Genomic DNA, 18,525 nt, shown 5'->3' on the forward strand with positions numbered 1-18,525 from the left:
CCTGAGGGGCGGCCGGGGCCTGAGGGCCCGCGGCCTGAGGATCGGGCACACACGCACCCTCCACGCCCCCCGGCTTCCCCCGGTGCTACGGGCTGGTGCCGTCTCCGCAGCCGGGCCGCAAACCCTGTCATTGCAGCGACCCGGAAAGTGGAAGTCGCCTCGGGATATAGGAACGTGGCCATTTTCCTGCCTTGTTTTCTGGCGTGCATGGGGTCCCTGCTGTACAGATTTGGCTAGGTGGGATTTGAAATTTTTTTTTTCCCGACGAGATATTGAAGAGGAGAGAAATCTCGTGTCTGTCTTGTACGTTTGTTTGTTTGCTTAGGGAGGTTGTTAATTTAGGCGCTCAGTGGAAATACCCAGTGGAACTTGTAAAGCTTTTGTGGACTGACTGTACAAAGAGCAGGGCCGCTTTTTGGTTTGGTATAAGTGGCTTGATAAGTCTGCGAGATATTTATCTCCTTGCTGTGAAGGTAGTAATTCCTCTCACTTGAATTTCTGCTCAGGACATAAGAGATTTTCCTATTGTGAGGATTGTTCTGCGATGTGTTTTGGCCACCACAGCTTTGTAACTTGTTTGCTTGGCCTTCTTGCATGTTTAAGTAGTCCTTAATGTGGTATTTGAATACTTCACAGATGTTGTTCAATCCTTACAACACTCATTGAACAAAAAGTTGACTTGTGTCCCTTCTGTACATGAGTAATTGAACAGAAAAAATAATCACATGTCCAAGATCAGAAGGAGCCTTTGGTAGAATTGGAGACTGAGTCCATATTACTAATACAGAGCCTCAGCTATGTTTAAAAATGACAGTACATGGTCTGTTTCTAAAAGCCCTTATGCTGCATCTGCTGTGTGAACTGTAGTTATTTTTGAGTTATGTGTGGGAGGATGGAGGAAAGGTGCCTACAATTGGGAAGAATAGTTTCTATAAAATCAGAATTACTTTAGAATGCATTTCTTCAAAATCTAGCTAGCTTGCACTCAAAGCAGTGTAATACAAAAGGATAATTATGATCCTGCAAAAAAAGCGTTGAAAAAGCAGTTTATTGTCTGTCTCAAAGGAGCAAAGCTCTGGTTAGAATTAATATTGACTAAGGACCATGTTTACTATTGGATACAGGCAGTGACACACATTTCAGTGACTTCAGAAATTGATACAGATGTAAGCACAGCTGCTAAATTGAGCTAAGCATGTCTTATGACAGGGAAGTGAAAACAACATTAATGATGGGTTTATGAGTGTAGGCTTTAATTGGATTATCTGATGTACTTTTCTATTATATTTATTTAGAATCCAGTTTAGGAGCTCTTGTATGTGGATATTCAAAAGAACGCAGATACGTGTGCTTAAAATTAAGTTCATGGTGGTAACCCCAGGGATGGAACTACCTTATAATCAGGTGATAGGTTTGCACAGAGCTGTCCAGCAGACTGCAGAGCTGGAGTAGAGTATAATTCAGTTAAGTTTCCTTCCTGTTCCTGCTTCAGGCACACCAAGATGCTTTGGCTACAGAGGAGGGTGGCAGAAGGCCAAGTATAATCTTCCTTCATCAAAGCTGATATTCAGAATCTGTACAGTTTGAAGATTGGGGCTGAAATCAAGACTGAGATTTTATCTTTGAAATTTCTTATTGGTAAAGATCTCCTTCTGTAGACCCAGTGTTGTTGTCACTGTCATAAAAACATTTGTACCACGGGTTTGTGAAATTGGTATGCACTGATCGATCGATGCATCATTGTCAATGAAGTTGTGCCAGTGACATGCAACAGGGAGACGATTTTTTCTTTGATTTGCTTTTGAAAGGGTAGGACTGGTTTTCCATTATTTTCATGCCTTAATTATGTTGCAACTTCGATTAGTTTTGACTACAGAAGTTAATTTTACCAGTTAATTCAGTTCCAGATTCTATGAACATTTAAATACATGTAACAGTAGTATGTTTTGATCACCAATTCCATTTCTTTTCACTGTTTTACAGTATTGATTTGGATAGTTTGGGTAGGTTTTCTACATATATTGATAGATTTCAGATATATATAATAAAATATTTATTATATGTATTATGCATATATAAATATATTATTATATATTTATATACGTTATGTATAAAAAGATATTCACATACGTATAGTATGCAATTCTGAAATTTTATTTTTTTAAATCTCTCATTGTTTGATATATACTTGTGTAGACCCAGTGTTCTTGGGTTTATGTATGTGATCTATCATACACATGATAAAACAGCATACATAATAACCTGTTCATGTACGTACACATGGATGCCATGGAATATGGCATCTTTTAAGGATATATTATGAAATAAAGTTCCAAATGTCGCTTTTAGCCTCTAGAAGGTTTTCCTTTCCAAACCAGACTCCAGAGTGGCCTCTAGAAGGTTTTCCTTTCCAAACCAGACTCCAGAGTGAAATAAAACAATTTAAAAAATTCCATTAATTTCTTGTGTACTGAATGCTTTTGAAACTTTGAGCTTGTGTATATATATGTGTGTATGTATATGTGATTCAGATCTGAAATAAGGCATAAAATAAATAAAATTCATGTTTAAAGAAAACTTTTGGTTTTTAAACATTGAGTATAGAATAGAAAGTTACTCTTAAATTATTCTCCTATTAAATAATTTAATTTTGTAGACCATTTTCTACAGGCCATTGTAGGTTACCCTTAAATGTTCAAAATGTGCTGCTTATGACGAGCCTGCCATTAAGTGCATTAATTTAAATAATAGATCAATGCTAAATATAAAAGCAGAGGGAAATGCAAGACAATGTTTTTGGCAGAGAATAGAAAATAGATAGTAGGTACAAGGATGCAAGAAAACTCTTACTGTATTAGAACCCAAAAAGGACACACTTGCAGAAATGATGGTGAGGTAGCACAGACCAGGGGTTTCCAAACCTAGTTAGCGGGAATATGATCATCATCAGTAACTTCTGGCATCCAGGATCACATGCTTTTATAACCATGCAAAACTGGAGCCTCATCTATGGCTCTTCTCCCATCTTTCCTACTGCATGTTCCTTTCTTCCAAGCTAGGATTGCAGTCCAGTGCTCACACTTAACCTTCCCTATCCATTCATGCACCCACAGAAGTTTACTCTAATTTCAGACTTCACCCACATCCATTCTCCTGCACACACCCAAATCATGGACCTTCATTTCCAGCAAAGACAAAGCGGAACCTTGGCTTCCCCTGTGTGCTTGCCATCTCCCTAATCCTGTTCTTCCTACTTCACCATGTGTTGGTCTTCTTCCTGTGTCATGAACCAGAAGTGCAGGTCTGCCTTGGGGCAGCAGCACTGTTCATGATTGTTGAATGCAGGTGGTGGCTGCAGTAGTTCCTAACTGTTTTTACACAGGTTTTACTGGACTGAGGAGGCAATTACTGTGCTGCCTGTGTAAGAGCAGCGAGACCCAGCAGCTGTGGCTCAGTTCAGTATTGAACATATCGTGGAAGCAGGCATGAGTGGCATGTGCACTACAGTTTGGCCACCTCTTTTATAGAGAGAAAAGGAAAGTCAGTAGCACACAAGTGTAGGGAAGGCAAGAGTCTAATTCTCATCAGAGACTAAAAATCACAGGTCTGCTTTTTATACTAAATCAATGCAGAAGTCCAAATAGATACCTGTATTTCAGTCTGGTTTACATCAGTTGAGCTTGAGTCAATTCCTCGGGTCGGGGGGGAGAAGCATAAGCCAACCTTAAATTAAAATAAATTGTTTTGCACAGGATTTTCCAAACTGACGTATAGGCAAGTTTAAGCTAAATTAGTCTAACTTGCTTGTGCAGGCAAGCCCTGAGCTATGTGGCTGGAAATCAGGAGTGACTTCACTGCACTCCATTAGGTGTAAAGTAAGTGGTGTTGGCATAAGAGGTGAAAGCTTCAGTTGTCGAATCTGGCTCCTAAGAAGTAGTTAAAAACAAGGTGAGGTTCAGATGGAGCTTTCGAATAAATGGGAACCAATTGCATTAAAAAGAACACAAGAGTCATGTAATTACATTCTTTGCTTGTGTGTGAGAAACCAGTCAGCACTAGGTTGAGAACACTAGAGTCTGAGGCAGAGGGGGTTTTGGAGCCCTTTGGGAAAGGCATTAAAGTAGGCCAACTGATGAGAGGAAATCGTTTGTTTAAAAAAAAAAATTTTAAATGTGTAGTTGTTTCATGATTCTCTCTAACACAGAAACGTATACACAAGTGCAAGTATCTGTGTGTTTGTGTTATCACATCTTCGGATATCTGCTTATCTTAAAATCTTCTAACCTTTCATATGTAAAAATCCAGTTGGTCATTTGCTCACATTCCAAATTCAGACACCTTCCCTTCCAAAATCATCCTCCTCTCTGCAGAAGACTTTCTGTAGTCTTCCTCTGTTTCTCCACTAAAGACTGGGTGACACACTATAATTGCATACACTTCTTTGCTTCTGGAGAATACCCCATTCTACCAGGAGAGAACCCTATTTGTTCTCCGAGCCAATGAGTACTTGTAATATATTTTACAGTTTATGATGATAATATGTCTTTTGGTTTAGCAAGGAAGCATATTTTAGGTTAGGCACTGTCCATTCTAGTGATTCTCTTAGTTTCTCTGTGATTGCACAGAATCAAAATAGCAAACAAAAATTAAATAAAAGCAGAATTGGCAGTATTCACACCTTCCCTCATTTGGAGCATACATTTCAAGCTATGCTTTGTTATATTTGCTACTTCCATTTGTAGTCTTTTAAACTGGATTAAAAAGGATGATACTGGTAAGGGAATTCTATGAGAAAGAGGTTAATCTTGCATGTAACCACCACAGTGTTCAGTCTGTTTTCTTTATTAACTGTTGTACAATGTGTTTGAAACATGAGATAGGTTTCTTTTAGATAAGAAAAAAATGAACAGAATATATGAAGCTGCATGCTTTAATATATTCCCTTTTTAGAATACGGATTTTTAGATCAGCACATGAGATTGAGAATCAGCAGACGTTGAGATTAGTGTTCTTGCTTTGTTTCTTTTATGCTAGGTAAAAGGGTTAATGGATCCTAGTGAGGCTTTGATAACCTCAGCTCCACTGGGGTGGGACTTTCCCTTTTTAAAAAAAGAGAGAGAGAAAATAAGATGGCAGAGGCTGCCTTTTGGTGATCTCCTTGTAGGTCTTGCTTTGGATAAATGTATTTCAGGATGTCTAAATTCAGAAGTAATGCAGATTTAATTGGACATAAGGATGATTTAAAACTTCTTTACCACACTTATTTTTTGAAGCTTTGGAGAAAGAGTGTACCCTTGAAAACAAATAACTATCCTAAATTATCTGAGGTCATACAAGTTGGGCTTATCCTATGACAGAAATTTTACCAATAACTCACAGGCCAACTTTTTATCAGTTGCTGTTTTCAGAAGTAAAATGTGATACTTAGAAATACTTGGTTCTAATGTAAAATTCTACAGGTAGGGACAACAATAATAGAAAAATAACATATTTTTCATCCAGTTTTCTTGATGTTCTTGTTTTAACAGAGGTAATAGCAGAAATCATAAGAAAGTGTTAGAATTGAGAGATCTGGTGATAAAGTGATAAATAAGGAGGTGAGGTATTAATTTCAAAAGTTATCCAGTATAGTAGAATTTGATATCTGTGATAAAACATTACATCTGTCAGAAGGAATTCTGGAAAAGGTGCCATTAGTATGTGCTTTTGAGGTCTGCAATGCATTGTGGTTTAACCCCAGATGGCAACTAAGCACCAGCTCACAGCTCAACACAGCTGCTCACTCACTCCCCGGTGGGATGGGGGAGACAATCAGAAGAGTAAAAGTGAGAAAACTCGTGGGTTGAAGATAAAGACAGTTTAATAGGTAAAGCAAAAGCTGCGCACGCAAGCAAAGCAAAACAAGGAATTCATTCACAACTTCCCATTGGCAGGCAGGTGTTCAGCCATCTCCAGGAAAGCAGGGCTCCATCACCCGCAACAGTTACTTGGGAAGACAAGTGTCATCTCTCCAAATGTCCCTCTCTTCCTCCTTTTTCCCCCAGCTGTATATGCTGAGCGTGTTGCCATGTGGTATGGAATGTCCCAGATGTGTCCCCTCCCAACTTCTTGTGCCCCCCCAAGCCTGCTCACTGGTGGGGTGGTGTGAGAAGCAGAAAAGGCCTTGACTCTGTGTAAGCACTGCTCAGCAGTAAGTAAAACATATTATTAACACTGTTCCCAGCACAAATCCACAACATAGCCCCGTACTAGCTAGTATGAAGAAAGTGAACTCCATCCCAGCCAAAACCAGCACAAAGATGCCTTATAGCATCTTCTGTGGAGCTTACAAGAGGTGCCTCAAGTTCAGAGGAAATACAACAAAGTCGTCACATATAGTGTAATGTTTTCATTGTAATTTAATCCTTGGGTCCTCCAGAAGATGATGTCAATTTAAGATAATAAAATTCATGACACTGTTGTGACAGTATTGTATAGGTGAGTTACTTCAGCCTTGCATCTAGGAAGATCTAAATGAAGGCAAGCAAATGTATCTTTTTACTTGAGTGAAGTTTAGCTGTCCTATCTACACTTTTCGGTAAGTGGGTATTAGAGAAAACTGCTTTCCTCAGTTAGACTTAAGTTCAATTTTGAAATCCTGAAAAAATATTTAAATTCAGTATTGGTCTTATCCATGCTGAGTGGCTTTAACACTATTGGTATTGGTATGTTGTGATGGTAGGACCGAGTTTTACAAATGTATTTTTTTAATTGTATGTGAGACGCCATTTTAAAGCTAGTACATTGTCAAATACTCAGTTTTGTTCTTGAAAAAAATTTGAAAGAAATTAAAAAAAAAAAAGAAAAAATTGGCTGCCATGTTATGCAGAAAATAGCCCAAATCTTTTTGCAATTTAATATAATATAATACAGTTAATATTTGCACTCCACATGTAAATTAAGGCTCTAACACATTAGGCAAGTGTAACAAAATAAGTCTCTTCTGCATACAGCTTACAACTGAATTACAAAACAAAAGGTAAATGTTCTACAGTAAGCAGATACAGGGAGAATGAGAACTATGAGAGAGACTTAAGACATCTACGAACACTGCACCAAAGGAGAATTTCCACATGAATTGTGAGAAAGGGCAGAAAGTATCTTGTAATATCTTTTGCATTGTTTTTTTTTGAGGGCAGCATATGAGAAAGCATGCTGTAGGTCAGTAAATCGACCCTCAAGGTGAAGACCATAAAATCACTAGCAGGAAAAAAAGCCCGGATTCTGCATCATGATAATGTATCGGAACTAATATATAGGACTGAGACATTAATTTATTCTCTTGTCTATAGACAGTTTAAACCGTGACTGTATTTTCAACTCTTCATAGCTTTACGTTTCATGTAGTGGTTACATTTTTATTATTTAAAGACAAAGATGATATGGAGAATGCCAGCAAATTTATTTAGTGGGTTTGGTGAAGATATTTGCAACAGGTTTTTATTAATAATGTATTAAAATGGCCTTAAAGTTATTAAATGACCTGTGCCTTTAAGGTAAATTGAATTATTTTAAATTTTCCCACTAAATAAATTTCCTTTACCTTTGGGCAAGGGAAAAAGAAAACCAAACCTTTAAAACCCTTGAAATATTTGGTTTGTATTGGTTGTGTTACTAGTAGCGTTTTAAGGGAATTACTTTACATATGTACCTATTTAGACTAACATGTAATCACAGCAGCTAATCTCTGATTCAAATACCATTCTGATACTCTTCACAAACCAACAGTGAAGTATTTAAATGCCTAAAATATAGAAAACTTAAAACTCAAGTAAGAATGACAATGAAATTCCTCATCAAATTACATTTTTACATGTTCGGATTCCTTAAGTCTATCTGGTTTTTCTAACCTGAATGTATAATGTACTTTTAATTTAATTTTTGGTTTGTAATATTTCTTCTTTGGGTATGAAATGCTGCATTTGAGCTAGAAAGAGGTAAAATAAATTGCTAAGGGGACTGGTAGCACTTTCAATGTCTATCATTTTTGGCTAAGGCTGCATTAACTCCCCAAGGAATTTTACCTGATCATTCATCTACCCTTATCATTCATCCACACCACAACAGTCTTTATCTGTGTAGAAAGAGTAATGTAGCCACTTCAGCATGCAAGCTTTAGGTTAGGTGCATTGCTTGCATTCAGACTCACTTGCAACTTCCTTTACAGTGGTTCAATAGTGCTTCAAAGCTGGTCTTACAGATACAGTTATGAGAATGCTTTTTGAAAAAACAAGGGTAGAAATGAAAGAATACACTAAGAATTATATCATTATACATTACTTTTTTAATTACTTCCTGTATTTGTGCCTTTCTTCAACCAGACAGTGTAAATCCACCTGTCTACCTGGAATTATTCAGTGATCTCTGAACACACATTGCTAGAAAGGGCCATGAAGATCTGTGTAGAAGAATTATATAGACTTTCTTCTGAATGTGATGTCTGTTGGCTTCAAGCTGCAGCTACTTGAATATCTTTTTAATTCAAAGTCCAAGATTTCTCTTAAATCTCATCTTCAGATGTCATATCCAAGAGCATTTAGAATATGACTGAATACGCTTAAACTGAAAAAGCTGAAGCATTCTTCCATTGAAACAGCCATTTGTATTACATATTCAGTGTGCATCTATTAATTGAAATAGTCTTCACTGCTAAGATTATGATGTTTTCCTTACCAGATTATCTAGTGAATTTTATTGTTCTGGTCAGATGAAGACTGGAAATTTTCTAACGGAGTTTTTAATACTGTTTTAATTTCTAAAGATATTTCTCTATTCTTTTGTCTGTCTCACATAATTCCTGCTGGGTTAATGCTGAAGTGCTTGGATCATACTGTTTTTTATATTAAGCAATAATAAGTTCAACTCATATTATTATTTGCCATCTAAAAAATACTGATGTTCAGAAGAGGCAAAAACATTGTTTTAAATGTGTCTGCAAATTTCACTGTGTATGTATATGTAGGAACAATTTGGAGGTGGCAGGGGGGTATCTGTGTCTGTCTTCTACCTTTACTCTTCATTCTTTTTTATGCTTTTCTTCATCTGAGGCTTGAAAGACAAGGAATGTCTGCAGTCATTCCTTAGCGGTCTCAGTAAGATCAAGTAAGTCCCATTTGCTTATTTACCTTAAGAGTTTTGCTTTTTTGATTAAGGCTGTTAGAGCACCATTCCTTCTGTTTATGTGTATGATTGGAGCAGTTAATTCCCCCCATTGATGATCACATGCACAGCTTTGTCTCTTTTGGAGGGAGCTCCATTCCAGATCAGTAATTACTTGCTCACTTTTTTCCAGGAGGATGTAATATCAGAATATTTATCTGACATCAGAGATTAGAGAAGGCCAAACAACTGTACTCACAGGGTAAAAGATTGAATTCCAGTTTCCTGTCTGAAGTTAATTTTAAGTCTTCTTCCATTTGTGTCCCTACCAATTAATATATGACTCCCATTAGTCCCTATGCAGGACAGATGCCAGCTCACTGGAGTCTCACAGGGACTAATATAAACCCAAATACCGTCACTTCCTTGCAGCAACAGCATCTTCAGGACCTTAGATAAGCCACTTACTGCAGTAAGGAAATTCATCAGCCATCCGGGGGACAATACAGTAGCCTTCTGTTATGATGACCAGTGATGATGGTTTAGCCTACAGTATTGCTGTCAGTACTGCAAGTATCACCAAAGTACTGGTGTTGCCACCAATGACAGATCTGACGGTGGTAGTGTCACTGACAGTTGCGTGTCTTAATGCATTTTCTGTGTGAATGTTTTAATACATATTGAGTATTCAGAAAAAACGGGGGAGGAAAGTAGGTGAGTGTGCATTTCTAAATTCTGTGCATCCTGGGTGCAAGATATTTTGCCAAGAAGTAAAAATAAAACCGAATCCTGACTAATCAGTTCTTGGTGCTCCCAGTATCATTTTTGCCTTGACCACTATACTGAATTCCTAATACTGCCTGATGAGTTTTGACCGGAGGAGACTCCTCAGTTTTCTGAGACATCCTTTTTACTCATTTCTTTACAGTTGGTGCTGGTGCATCCTGTGAAAAGACAGTGGTCTGATCTAAACAGTGTAAAATAACTAATTTCAATAATTTAAATCAGAAGGCCAAAAGGTTTAATTTTGCATATTTGGTTTTAATTTTGCTTTACATTTGTAGCTTTTCTTTTCTTCAATAGATCATTCTCATCTTATTTATGCATCAAAACATACTTGCAAATAAATACACCATTTGTCCTGTATTTGTTACTTCTTTCTACTAGCAAAAGGGCCTCAGTACCTTTACATGTTCTGTTTCTTATTTAATGAGATTCCTAATTTTTACATTTTAATGTAAAATATACCAAGATGTTTCTACTGCATAATTATTATTTATGATTGTTAAGATGGTGTTGTACAAAAAAGCATTTGAACTGTTTTATGGGGATATATAAGTGATTTATACATATTTTGCATTAAAACTGGTCAGTTTATTAAAGTATGTATTGACTACAGTTAGAGAACTGATGGTGTATTGTGGTTCATCATGGTGCAGATTTTTCAAAGTTAGCTTAAAAACAGATGGCCATTACTTAGATTAAGGTTTTTTTAATAACTGTGAATTACTTAATTTTAAAGAAGCGATGCACTCTTTTCAGGGCCAAGAACTCCCCCAAATTTGGCACTACCCCATGATGAGGTATACTCTCCTCTGCATTTGTTGTGTGTACTTCTTCCTTATTGTCAGAGCAGGAGATGGCTTCCTCTCTGAACGTTTCTGAAAAAGAAGAGAGAGAGATGTTTACCATGTGCTGACGCACCAGGCCTCCCACAAAGGCCTGTCTGTCATGGCTGAGCCATTGTTAGAGGAACAGGCACTGTAGAGTCTCTCATTCTATGACTTTCCTTCTGAGTTTTGCAGAGGCTAGGACCACTTTCTCAAACATGCAGTAAGAGGAGATAGGAGTCTCTCATCTGTTAGTTCCTTTGTTTTTACTAGTCTCTTTCAGCTGACAAGGATGAGTGCATAACTGAACGAAAGTAAATGCTAGAATTTCAGGGACCGCATCTCTTTTCTCACAGTCTTGTATCATTCTCATCCATGAATGTGGCTTTTTTTCAGCCATAACTTCATTTTTAAATTATATCTGCTACTTTTCTCAGATATTTTCAAAAATCTCAGTTCTGATCTATTAATGAGGAACAGGTTCAAAAGTCATGTACCATTTTGGTTTTATCTCTGTCTTGGGGCAGCCTGAATCGTCAGTTACAGAAACTTAAGTTCAACCAAAATCCTGCAGCAAACACCAGCTGCTTTACCTCCTACAGCTAAGAGAAGGAAACCTTACTGTATACTTAAACAGGGAGTTGAGTAGGGTTCATATGCACCTGACACTAATCTTGCTTGAAAGATTTTTAAGCTGGCAAAACCACATGCTGAATTACAGACATGAAATTTGACAACAGAGATTTAAACAAGACTCTGGACCCTCAGGAATGACTCCTGCCTTTGAATACCCACTTAGCCCCTCAGAATAGATTTAGCCCGTTACGGTAGTAAGAAGGGCCTGTTACCCAGGGCAGAGCATTCCACTTTCACCTTCCAGTCCCTAGTTAATATTTATTTCCCGTGCCTTCAAAAGTCTCTCATGTTAGGCAATTACCGAGATTCATATGCTTCATGTAGGAGAGCCAAGTAAAGTAGTCTTAAAATCTGGAGAAAGACGCTTGTGTCCTGGAGGAGAAAAAAAGAAAAAAGGAGGAGAGAGGGGGAGGGTTTTACTATTTTAAACTTCATCTGATAGATCTGATATCTTCTGTCACAAATTCAGGAGGTGATGATTTTCTCAAACAGCCTTTCATTCAGTTTCAGATTGTTTTATGACTGCCAGCATTAAGAACGTGTACTGCGATTTAAGTGTCTAGCATGTGTGTTTACAGTGGGAAAAATCATTAGCGACACAGTATCTTTCCACTTGGTATCTCTAGCTGTGGAATTGAAATAACAGCAAATTTGAAGACATGATGTATCCAAATGTATCCTTGTCCAGAAGATTAGTTGACCAAGGCATTTTAAATCCCGAGATCTTTGCACAGTGTCTGGCGCTTGTTCAGTCAGCTGGACTTTTAATGAATTGTAAGAACAATGTTTCATCCTATCAAAGTAGAATTCAGACCACTCCTGATGATTTCCAAATTGGTGAAAGCTTAACAGGTTTTTGTCTCTGCAGCTGACAATGTAATGTATCTAATTGAACCCAACAACAGCAATAGACTTGGTTTTCAGTTCTGATTTGTACATATAAGCCTGTGCTATGTGTTGATGTTTGTAAACCTAATTTGCATTAAGTCTTAATTGTTCTACAAAACATCAAATGTTAGTGCATGCTGTGGCCTGGCATCCATTTTAACTGCAATGGTGTGGTGGTTTTGCACCTTCATATATACGGAAACTATATTGCTGTACTCTTTCCTCTATGCTCATTGGATGCATGAGGAGCAGACGTATTCATTAAATAAAGAAGGAACATACTTCTATCAGAAGCGTGGAATTACAGGCTGTCAGGTTATCATGCGTACTATTTCATCTGCTCAATGGGGTTCCACAGTGCAGGATTTTACAGACATTATCTACAAAAAGAAGTACTGCTTTTCACCGTTAGGAAAAGAAACCCTGAAATTGTGGATGGTGATGCTACAACGATGATGAGGCAGAAGAGCTCTCCCTTTCTCAGAGGCAACAGTGTAGCAGATTTCCTGAGCAGGTACATTATCATAACTGTAGGTACTCTCAGAAAAAGTCCATCATCAAGCTGATATTCCATGGAGAGCAAATCGCATTACAAATTTATTTGCCTTCAGTATTGGAATGTCCAGTGTTCCAGCAAATTTGAGTTCAGCTTCATTATGAGGTGTACTATGGGATCAATTGTACACATACATGATTTCTAATTTGCTACGCAACATAAGACAAAACCAATTATAGCTAGAATTGTCTCAAGAGGGTAGGAAGCTAACATAATTTATCTTAGTTTCTTCAGCTTCTCATTCTAATCCTAGACCTACCAGCCACAGGGAATGAATGACAGCAGGAAATGAAGGTCAACTAACTGTACCCAAATCTGAAATTATATTATCTGAAGGCCCATTCTTTTGCTGCTTTGAATGTTGCTATCAAATTGCTCCTTACAGGTAGAAGTTCTATCCGTAGATAGAAGAATAAAAGTCCTGTTTTAAGATAATCTTAACCCTACTGATGAAGCAAATTCTTAGTTTGGTACATTCCACAGAAGTTTTTACTTTAGTCCAAGGCTTACCATTGTACATTGCATCATGTTGGATTTGTCTTACCTTCTCTTAGGTGGATTTCCTCTTGGTCTTAGTTAGCCTTTTGTCATGCTCAGACATCAAAGAATGCTTAAAAAATGTTTTTGTGTCCGTAGTTACCGGAAAGAGATTCCGCTCCTACATATGGGAACTTAATACTATTTGTGCAAATCTTACCATGAAGTCCTATGTTCAACAGAATTGCAATGGCAACAGTGAAATTAGTTACTGTTGCATGAGCCAGAAAGTAGTAAGCTTACAGTCTCTTCTGGCTGAGGCTTTTATATGACTTTCCACAAATATAAAGTAACATTGAGATCCCATATTAAAAATATTTTTCTAACGTTTCCTCAGATGTCTGTTTAAAACAATCCTTCTATCATAATAACCAATCAGCTGTGGAAAAGTACAGAATTAATTTAATAGACATTTTAGCCATGGAGAGAAAATCCTTTCAGACTGTCTTTCCATCTGTTTCCTCAGTAACCTCTCTGGTGCTTCACAGGGTCAAACTATCTTCTTCTAAAACCTATTCAAATGATTGTGTAATAAATATTCATCTTGTATCATATGGCTGAACTCAGGAAGACTGCACTACATGTTTTAGAATGGATTCTCCTTTGATATGCTGGATGTGAGGACTACCAGTATTTTTTTTAAGTGAAACCTTAGGGCACATCTCTAGGCAGAAGGCATCGCAAAATAATATAGCAGTAGCTATTCTGCATGAGGTCCTTCGCAGAGACACATTTATTCTGTGTTATGAGAGCTTTTTTTCTGCTTAGCTTAGTCCAAAGATCTCTTTTAGCCTGAAATAAGAGGGTTTACACAGGAAGATATTATGGAATATCAGTTATTTTCTCTGTGCATACAAACCTTATATACACAGAGGTACAGAGAGACACTATAGGCAGTCTGCATGGAAACTTGGAAGCCTGGATTTTAGCAGTGGATTGAATGATTGATTCCCATTATTAAACACCATTTTCACAGGTAGCAGTGCCTGAATTTTGTGACAAGAAGGTAGCTCCTTAGAATTGTCTCTAAAAGAAAAAAACCAAACCCTAATATTACCAATGTAGTAAAACTAAAGACTGGGAAAAATTTTTAAATGGTAAAGTGGCTGAAACTGTCTAACAATTCTGAAATTAGGACAAATTTGAGAATTAATTTTTATTAGAAACTAGTTTCAAAACCACTAGCAGCAAGAAGTTGTACTTCCCAAAGGTACAGCTTGGAGGCTATGGCCTGAGGGGTGGGACCAGTAGTGCAGATTTCTTTTCTGTCTGGTTGTGGGGAGAAATTTGCACCAGTCTGTTTCTCTTTTCAGTGCACTGAAACTACTGGATGGGTGGGGAGTGTATTCTGTTATGAATCTCCTATTTGTGCTGTCTACATTTGTCTCTTAGGTATTAACTGTCAATTATTATACAGGTTGCTGATGAGAAAGCAGTTCCTAATCCAAGTTCCTGTTAATATCTTTTTATAACATAATGGAAAGGAACGGGAGAGATTAAAAGACTTACCACCAAGTACATTCAAATGTGGTGGTAAGGACACTTTCCAGAAAAAAAGATTGGGTTCATCATCCTAGGAAGAAACAAGAATTGAAGCCTGCCTCATGCATTCAGAGCTACTGGTCTCACTACTGGATTTTGAATGAGTTAGCCATTCTACATAGTGTAGCCATTCCTTTTGTTTCCTGGTACGACAAATCCCAGATATGTGACATTTCAGCCTCATCTAATGTGACATTCTGAGAGAGAAAGGGAAGATAGTATTGACAACAAAACCAAAGATAAAAAATTTGCTTCTGGGCTTTTTGTGGATACTGGAGTAGAACACAGCAAGCTTTGTGGAAAGAGAAATGAAAGATATAGATTAGTGTTTGCGGGGGGGGGTTTGATTATTTTTTTTTAATATTACACATTGTTGTGATACCAGTGGATTGTGGCTAGTACATGACGTCTGAAGCTTAGATAATAGAGAAATCAAAGGTTAGCCTCAGCATTTGTGCAAGGTTCCTGTCTTCAGTGAACTTTTGTCTCCTTAACATATATAGGTGAAGTGTTTCAAATTTATTTTTGGTACATTATACTGATTGAGTGGGATGAACCAGGCCATCTTATGTTTTGAATGGCAGGTTTCATGCCTTTGTCTGGTACTTCACCTAACATTGATTCTGAATTCCTTTCTACATGAGATTTTTGCTTGAGAGAAGCAGGTAGTAGAAAACAAAGAGGCAAAGGATACAGAAAGAAACAATTTTCTCATTTTTTCTATAATGTTCTTTGCTTTCAATCGGAATTTTTTTTTCTTGGCTTAGTTAAGTATTTTCCCCTCTCCTGCTTCTTTACGGAACATAAAGGATTAGAGATAGGTAAGAAAAACTTAAAGGTAATGATCAAGAAGAGAAGGTATCCAGCAAGATGAGATACTTGCTTTGATTTCTATATATGCTGAATACTTCCCAGTGGCAAAGGATCCTGTGTGGAACATAAGGAGGAACCTATCTTGGAGGGTGATTATCTAAAGCATTTAGATTTCCCCACTAATTGTAGTGACTCCCATTCATACTCTGATTTGTAGGCCTTTTTCTCTCCTTTCCACTGCAGAAAGTTCTTACCAGGATTTAATAATTCTGGTCACGTTCATGGAAGGGAAACCTATGTTTTTCTTAGTTATAGATCCATGGCCTGCTTCTCTTCCTGCTTTTTCCTGTTCTGTCTCTCAACCTTCCTTTCTGGTCTCTTCCTTTGTTTCCCATATTTAGTGTTATTTTTGTCTAGCACCCTTAGTTTCCTGGCAAAATTAGACAAATGTAATCCTTGTGTTATAATTTCTGAAAAGTAACTTCTGAAGCTTTAATTAATTTCAAACAAACTTGACAGTGGGCCAGAAGTCTCAGAGATAATCAGGTTTCTACAACCTTCCTGCTAAGGCAGTGGTTAGGGGAATGAGGCCCAATTAGCACTTCCTTGATTTGTTGGACCTCAGCTTTCATCTGCTCCAGCTGTGCAAGCATCACCGTGGAGAGCTCTCCTGCCCATGCACCAAGAGCCATGAAGATCAGTTTTAATGGCCTGGGTCCACATCCTTTGTTTTGAGACTTTCCTGTACTAGAGGGGAACTACTGGAGATCCACCCTGGTCATAAAAATCTCGTGCCCATCCTTTCCTAGTAACTGGTGGCATGCCTTTATGCACCCACCTTATGGACTCCATCTTGTAGACATTTCAGTGGGATAAGCTCTCAAGAGGTGCACTGCTTTAGTAGCCTGTCTCCCAAACAACCCTATGATAACTACCGCAATTGCTTAAATGGAAGAGCTTAAGAAACATGTCCCATTTATTGTGTGGGGTTTTTTTTATAAGCTGTTTCTGTTATCTCCATTGGTTTTGTTCTCTTGTGTGCTGTGCTGCATACTTCTCTGCTATTCAGCTGTGTCCTGCTTCTTATTCCAGTGTGCATGCTTTCCTGATTCGCCAAATACCCTCTTTCACTGCCCTCATTATCCAGATATGTAGATACTATAAGTGCACTGCCTGTCTTGTTGCCTGTTATGGCTCCTTTTGCTGTTTTGCTGGAGACTAATTTTGTCTCCTTCAAGAATGGTGGCTCATAGTAATAGAAGGAGATTTGGCTCAGGACACTTTTTGGCACCTGAGACTGGACAGCTGCCTGTCAAAGTGTTGGGGATGTGAGGTGAAGAGCCACACAGTAAATTACCTGGGATGCACCATTAGGAATCACTGATGTTCCCTGTCCTCAGTGCCTCCGAGCAGTTGTTAAGGTTGTGGTGTGCAGCACTCATACCGAGTTCTGTGCTGCAGCAGAAGCAGCAAAAAGTGAAACTAGTTTTCATATAGTCAAGCGAGATGCTCACAAACACAGTGGCTGAAAGCAAGATCATAAAAAGCCAAGGAATCAGTGTTTTTCATTTTCATATTTTAGACCAGTTTTAAGCAGCACGTGTTCTTATTTTGCCCATTAGCACATGTGTAATATATAAAAAATAGGGTTTTATATATATAAAAATGTATGTAATGCATATGTGTTTATATATATATATATACACACACACACACACATATGTTTGTATGTATCTAAATCGCTAATTTTGACCCCGATGTATTTTGAGGCTGAGGCGAAGGTACAGTAGGTGTTCAAAGCGGTTCCTTTTGAGTGTCGGCCCCCCCGCCCCTCCTTGCGTAGTCGGTCCTATTCCCTCTGGAGAACTCCCAAGGCCCGCTCAGCACTCCACCAAACCACGGAAAAGCACAGCAGGCGGCAGCGCAGGTACCCCGTTCCCGACTCCTGGCACCTCCGCTTCTCCTCCCTGGGCGGCAGCCTCGCCGCCCGCTGCCAGGCGCTGCGGGTGCGCGGCCGCAGCTGGGCCAGGGGGCCCGGCCGGGGCCGGGGTGCCGCTTCGCCCCTCGCGGCTGCTGGAGGTTTACTTCCCCCTGCTCGGGTGGGTGGCGGAGGGGGCAGCGCCCCGTTTCCCGCCCGGCCGGGACTGAGGAGCCCGCCTTTTGTCGCCCCCAGGCTTCTGGCGCTGTGGGACGCACCGGGGAAAAGCTGACGGCGGCGGCGGTGGGCCCGAGGCGGCCCGGGCGGGCGGGGGCGTGGCCGGCGCTAGAACCCAAGAAGACGCGAGGCGGCTCTTCGGGCCAGATCACGAATTCGCCGTGACTCAGTCGGCTCGAAGTACAGCGGGCGGCGGCGGCGGGAGCAGGTCTGTGTCGTCCGTCCCTCCGTCCGGCGGGGCCGGGCCGTTGGGTGGCGGGGTGCGCGCTGCGGGGGCCAGAGCCAGAGCGGGGCGGGCGCCCCCTCCCTCCGGCCTTCCTTCCTTCCCTCCCTCCCTCTGGCCTTCCTTCCTTCCCTCCCTCCCTCCGGCCTTCCTTCCTTTCCGCCCTCCCGCCTCCCCTGGCCTGGGCCCGCCGCGCCGCTAACCGCGGCCGCCTGTTGTCTGGTGTTTTCCAGCAGGCCAAGATGGAGTATGAGTGGAAGCCTGACGAGCAGGGGCTCCAGCAGATCCTGCAGCTGCTCAAGGAGTCCCAGTCCCCGGACACCACCACGCAGAGAGCCGTGCAACAAGTATCCTTGGCCGAGGCTTGCGCCGCGCGGGCGGAGCGGGGCCGCGGCGGCCCGGGCGGGCGCTGGGGAGGCCGGGGGCG

At 39.7% G+C, this 18,525-nt stretch overlaps 1 protein-coding gene across 4 annotated transcripts in view; it reads left to right on the forward strand.

Annotated features, from left to right (window-relative positions):
• The window catches only part of TNPO1 (transportin 1), an 83,054-nt gene that overhangs the window by 171 nt on the left and 64,358 nt on the right, over positions 1-18,525 (forward strand). For 2 of the 4 annotated variants that reach the window (XM_010582796.1, XM_010582797.1), the window contains exons 1-2: positions 17,980-18,083; positions 18,332-18,445. In XM_010582796.1, the coding sequence (XP_010581098.1) occupies positions 18,341-18,445 (105 nt within the window). In that variant the 5' untranslated portion in view covers positions 17,980-18,083; positions 18,332-18,340. Of the gene's footprint in view, positions 1-17,893; positions 18,088-18,331; positions 18,446-18,525 lie in introns of those variants that run through there. The other 2 variants (XM_010582795.1, XM_010582794.1) reach the window with 2 other exon arrangements.

Source organism: Haliaeetus leucocephalus, unplaced genomic scaffold (assembly GCF_000737465.1).
Source record: "Haliaeetus leucocephalus isolate CR32 unplaced genomic scaffold, Haliaeetus_leucocephalus-4.0 Scaffold849, whole genome shotgun sequence".
In the NCBI taxonomy this organism is placed as follows: domain Eukaryota; kingdom Metazoa; phylum Chordata; class Aves; order Accipitriformes; family Accipitridae; genus Haliaeetus; species Haliaeetus leucocephalus.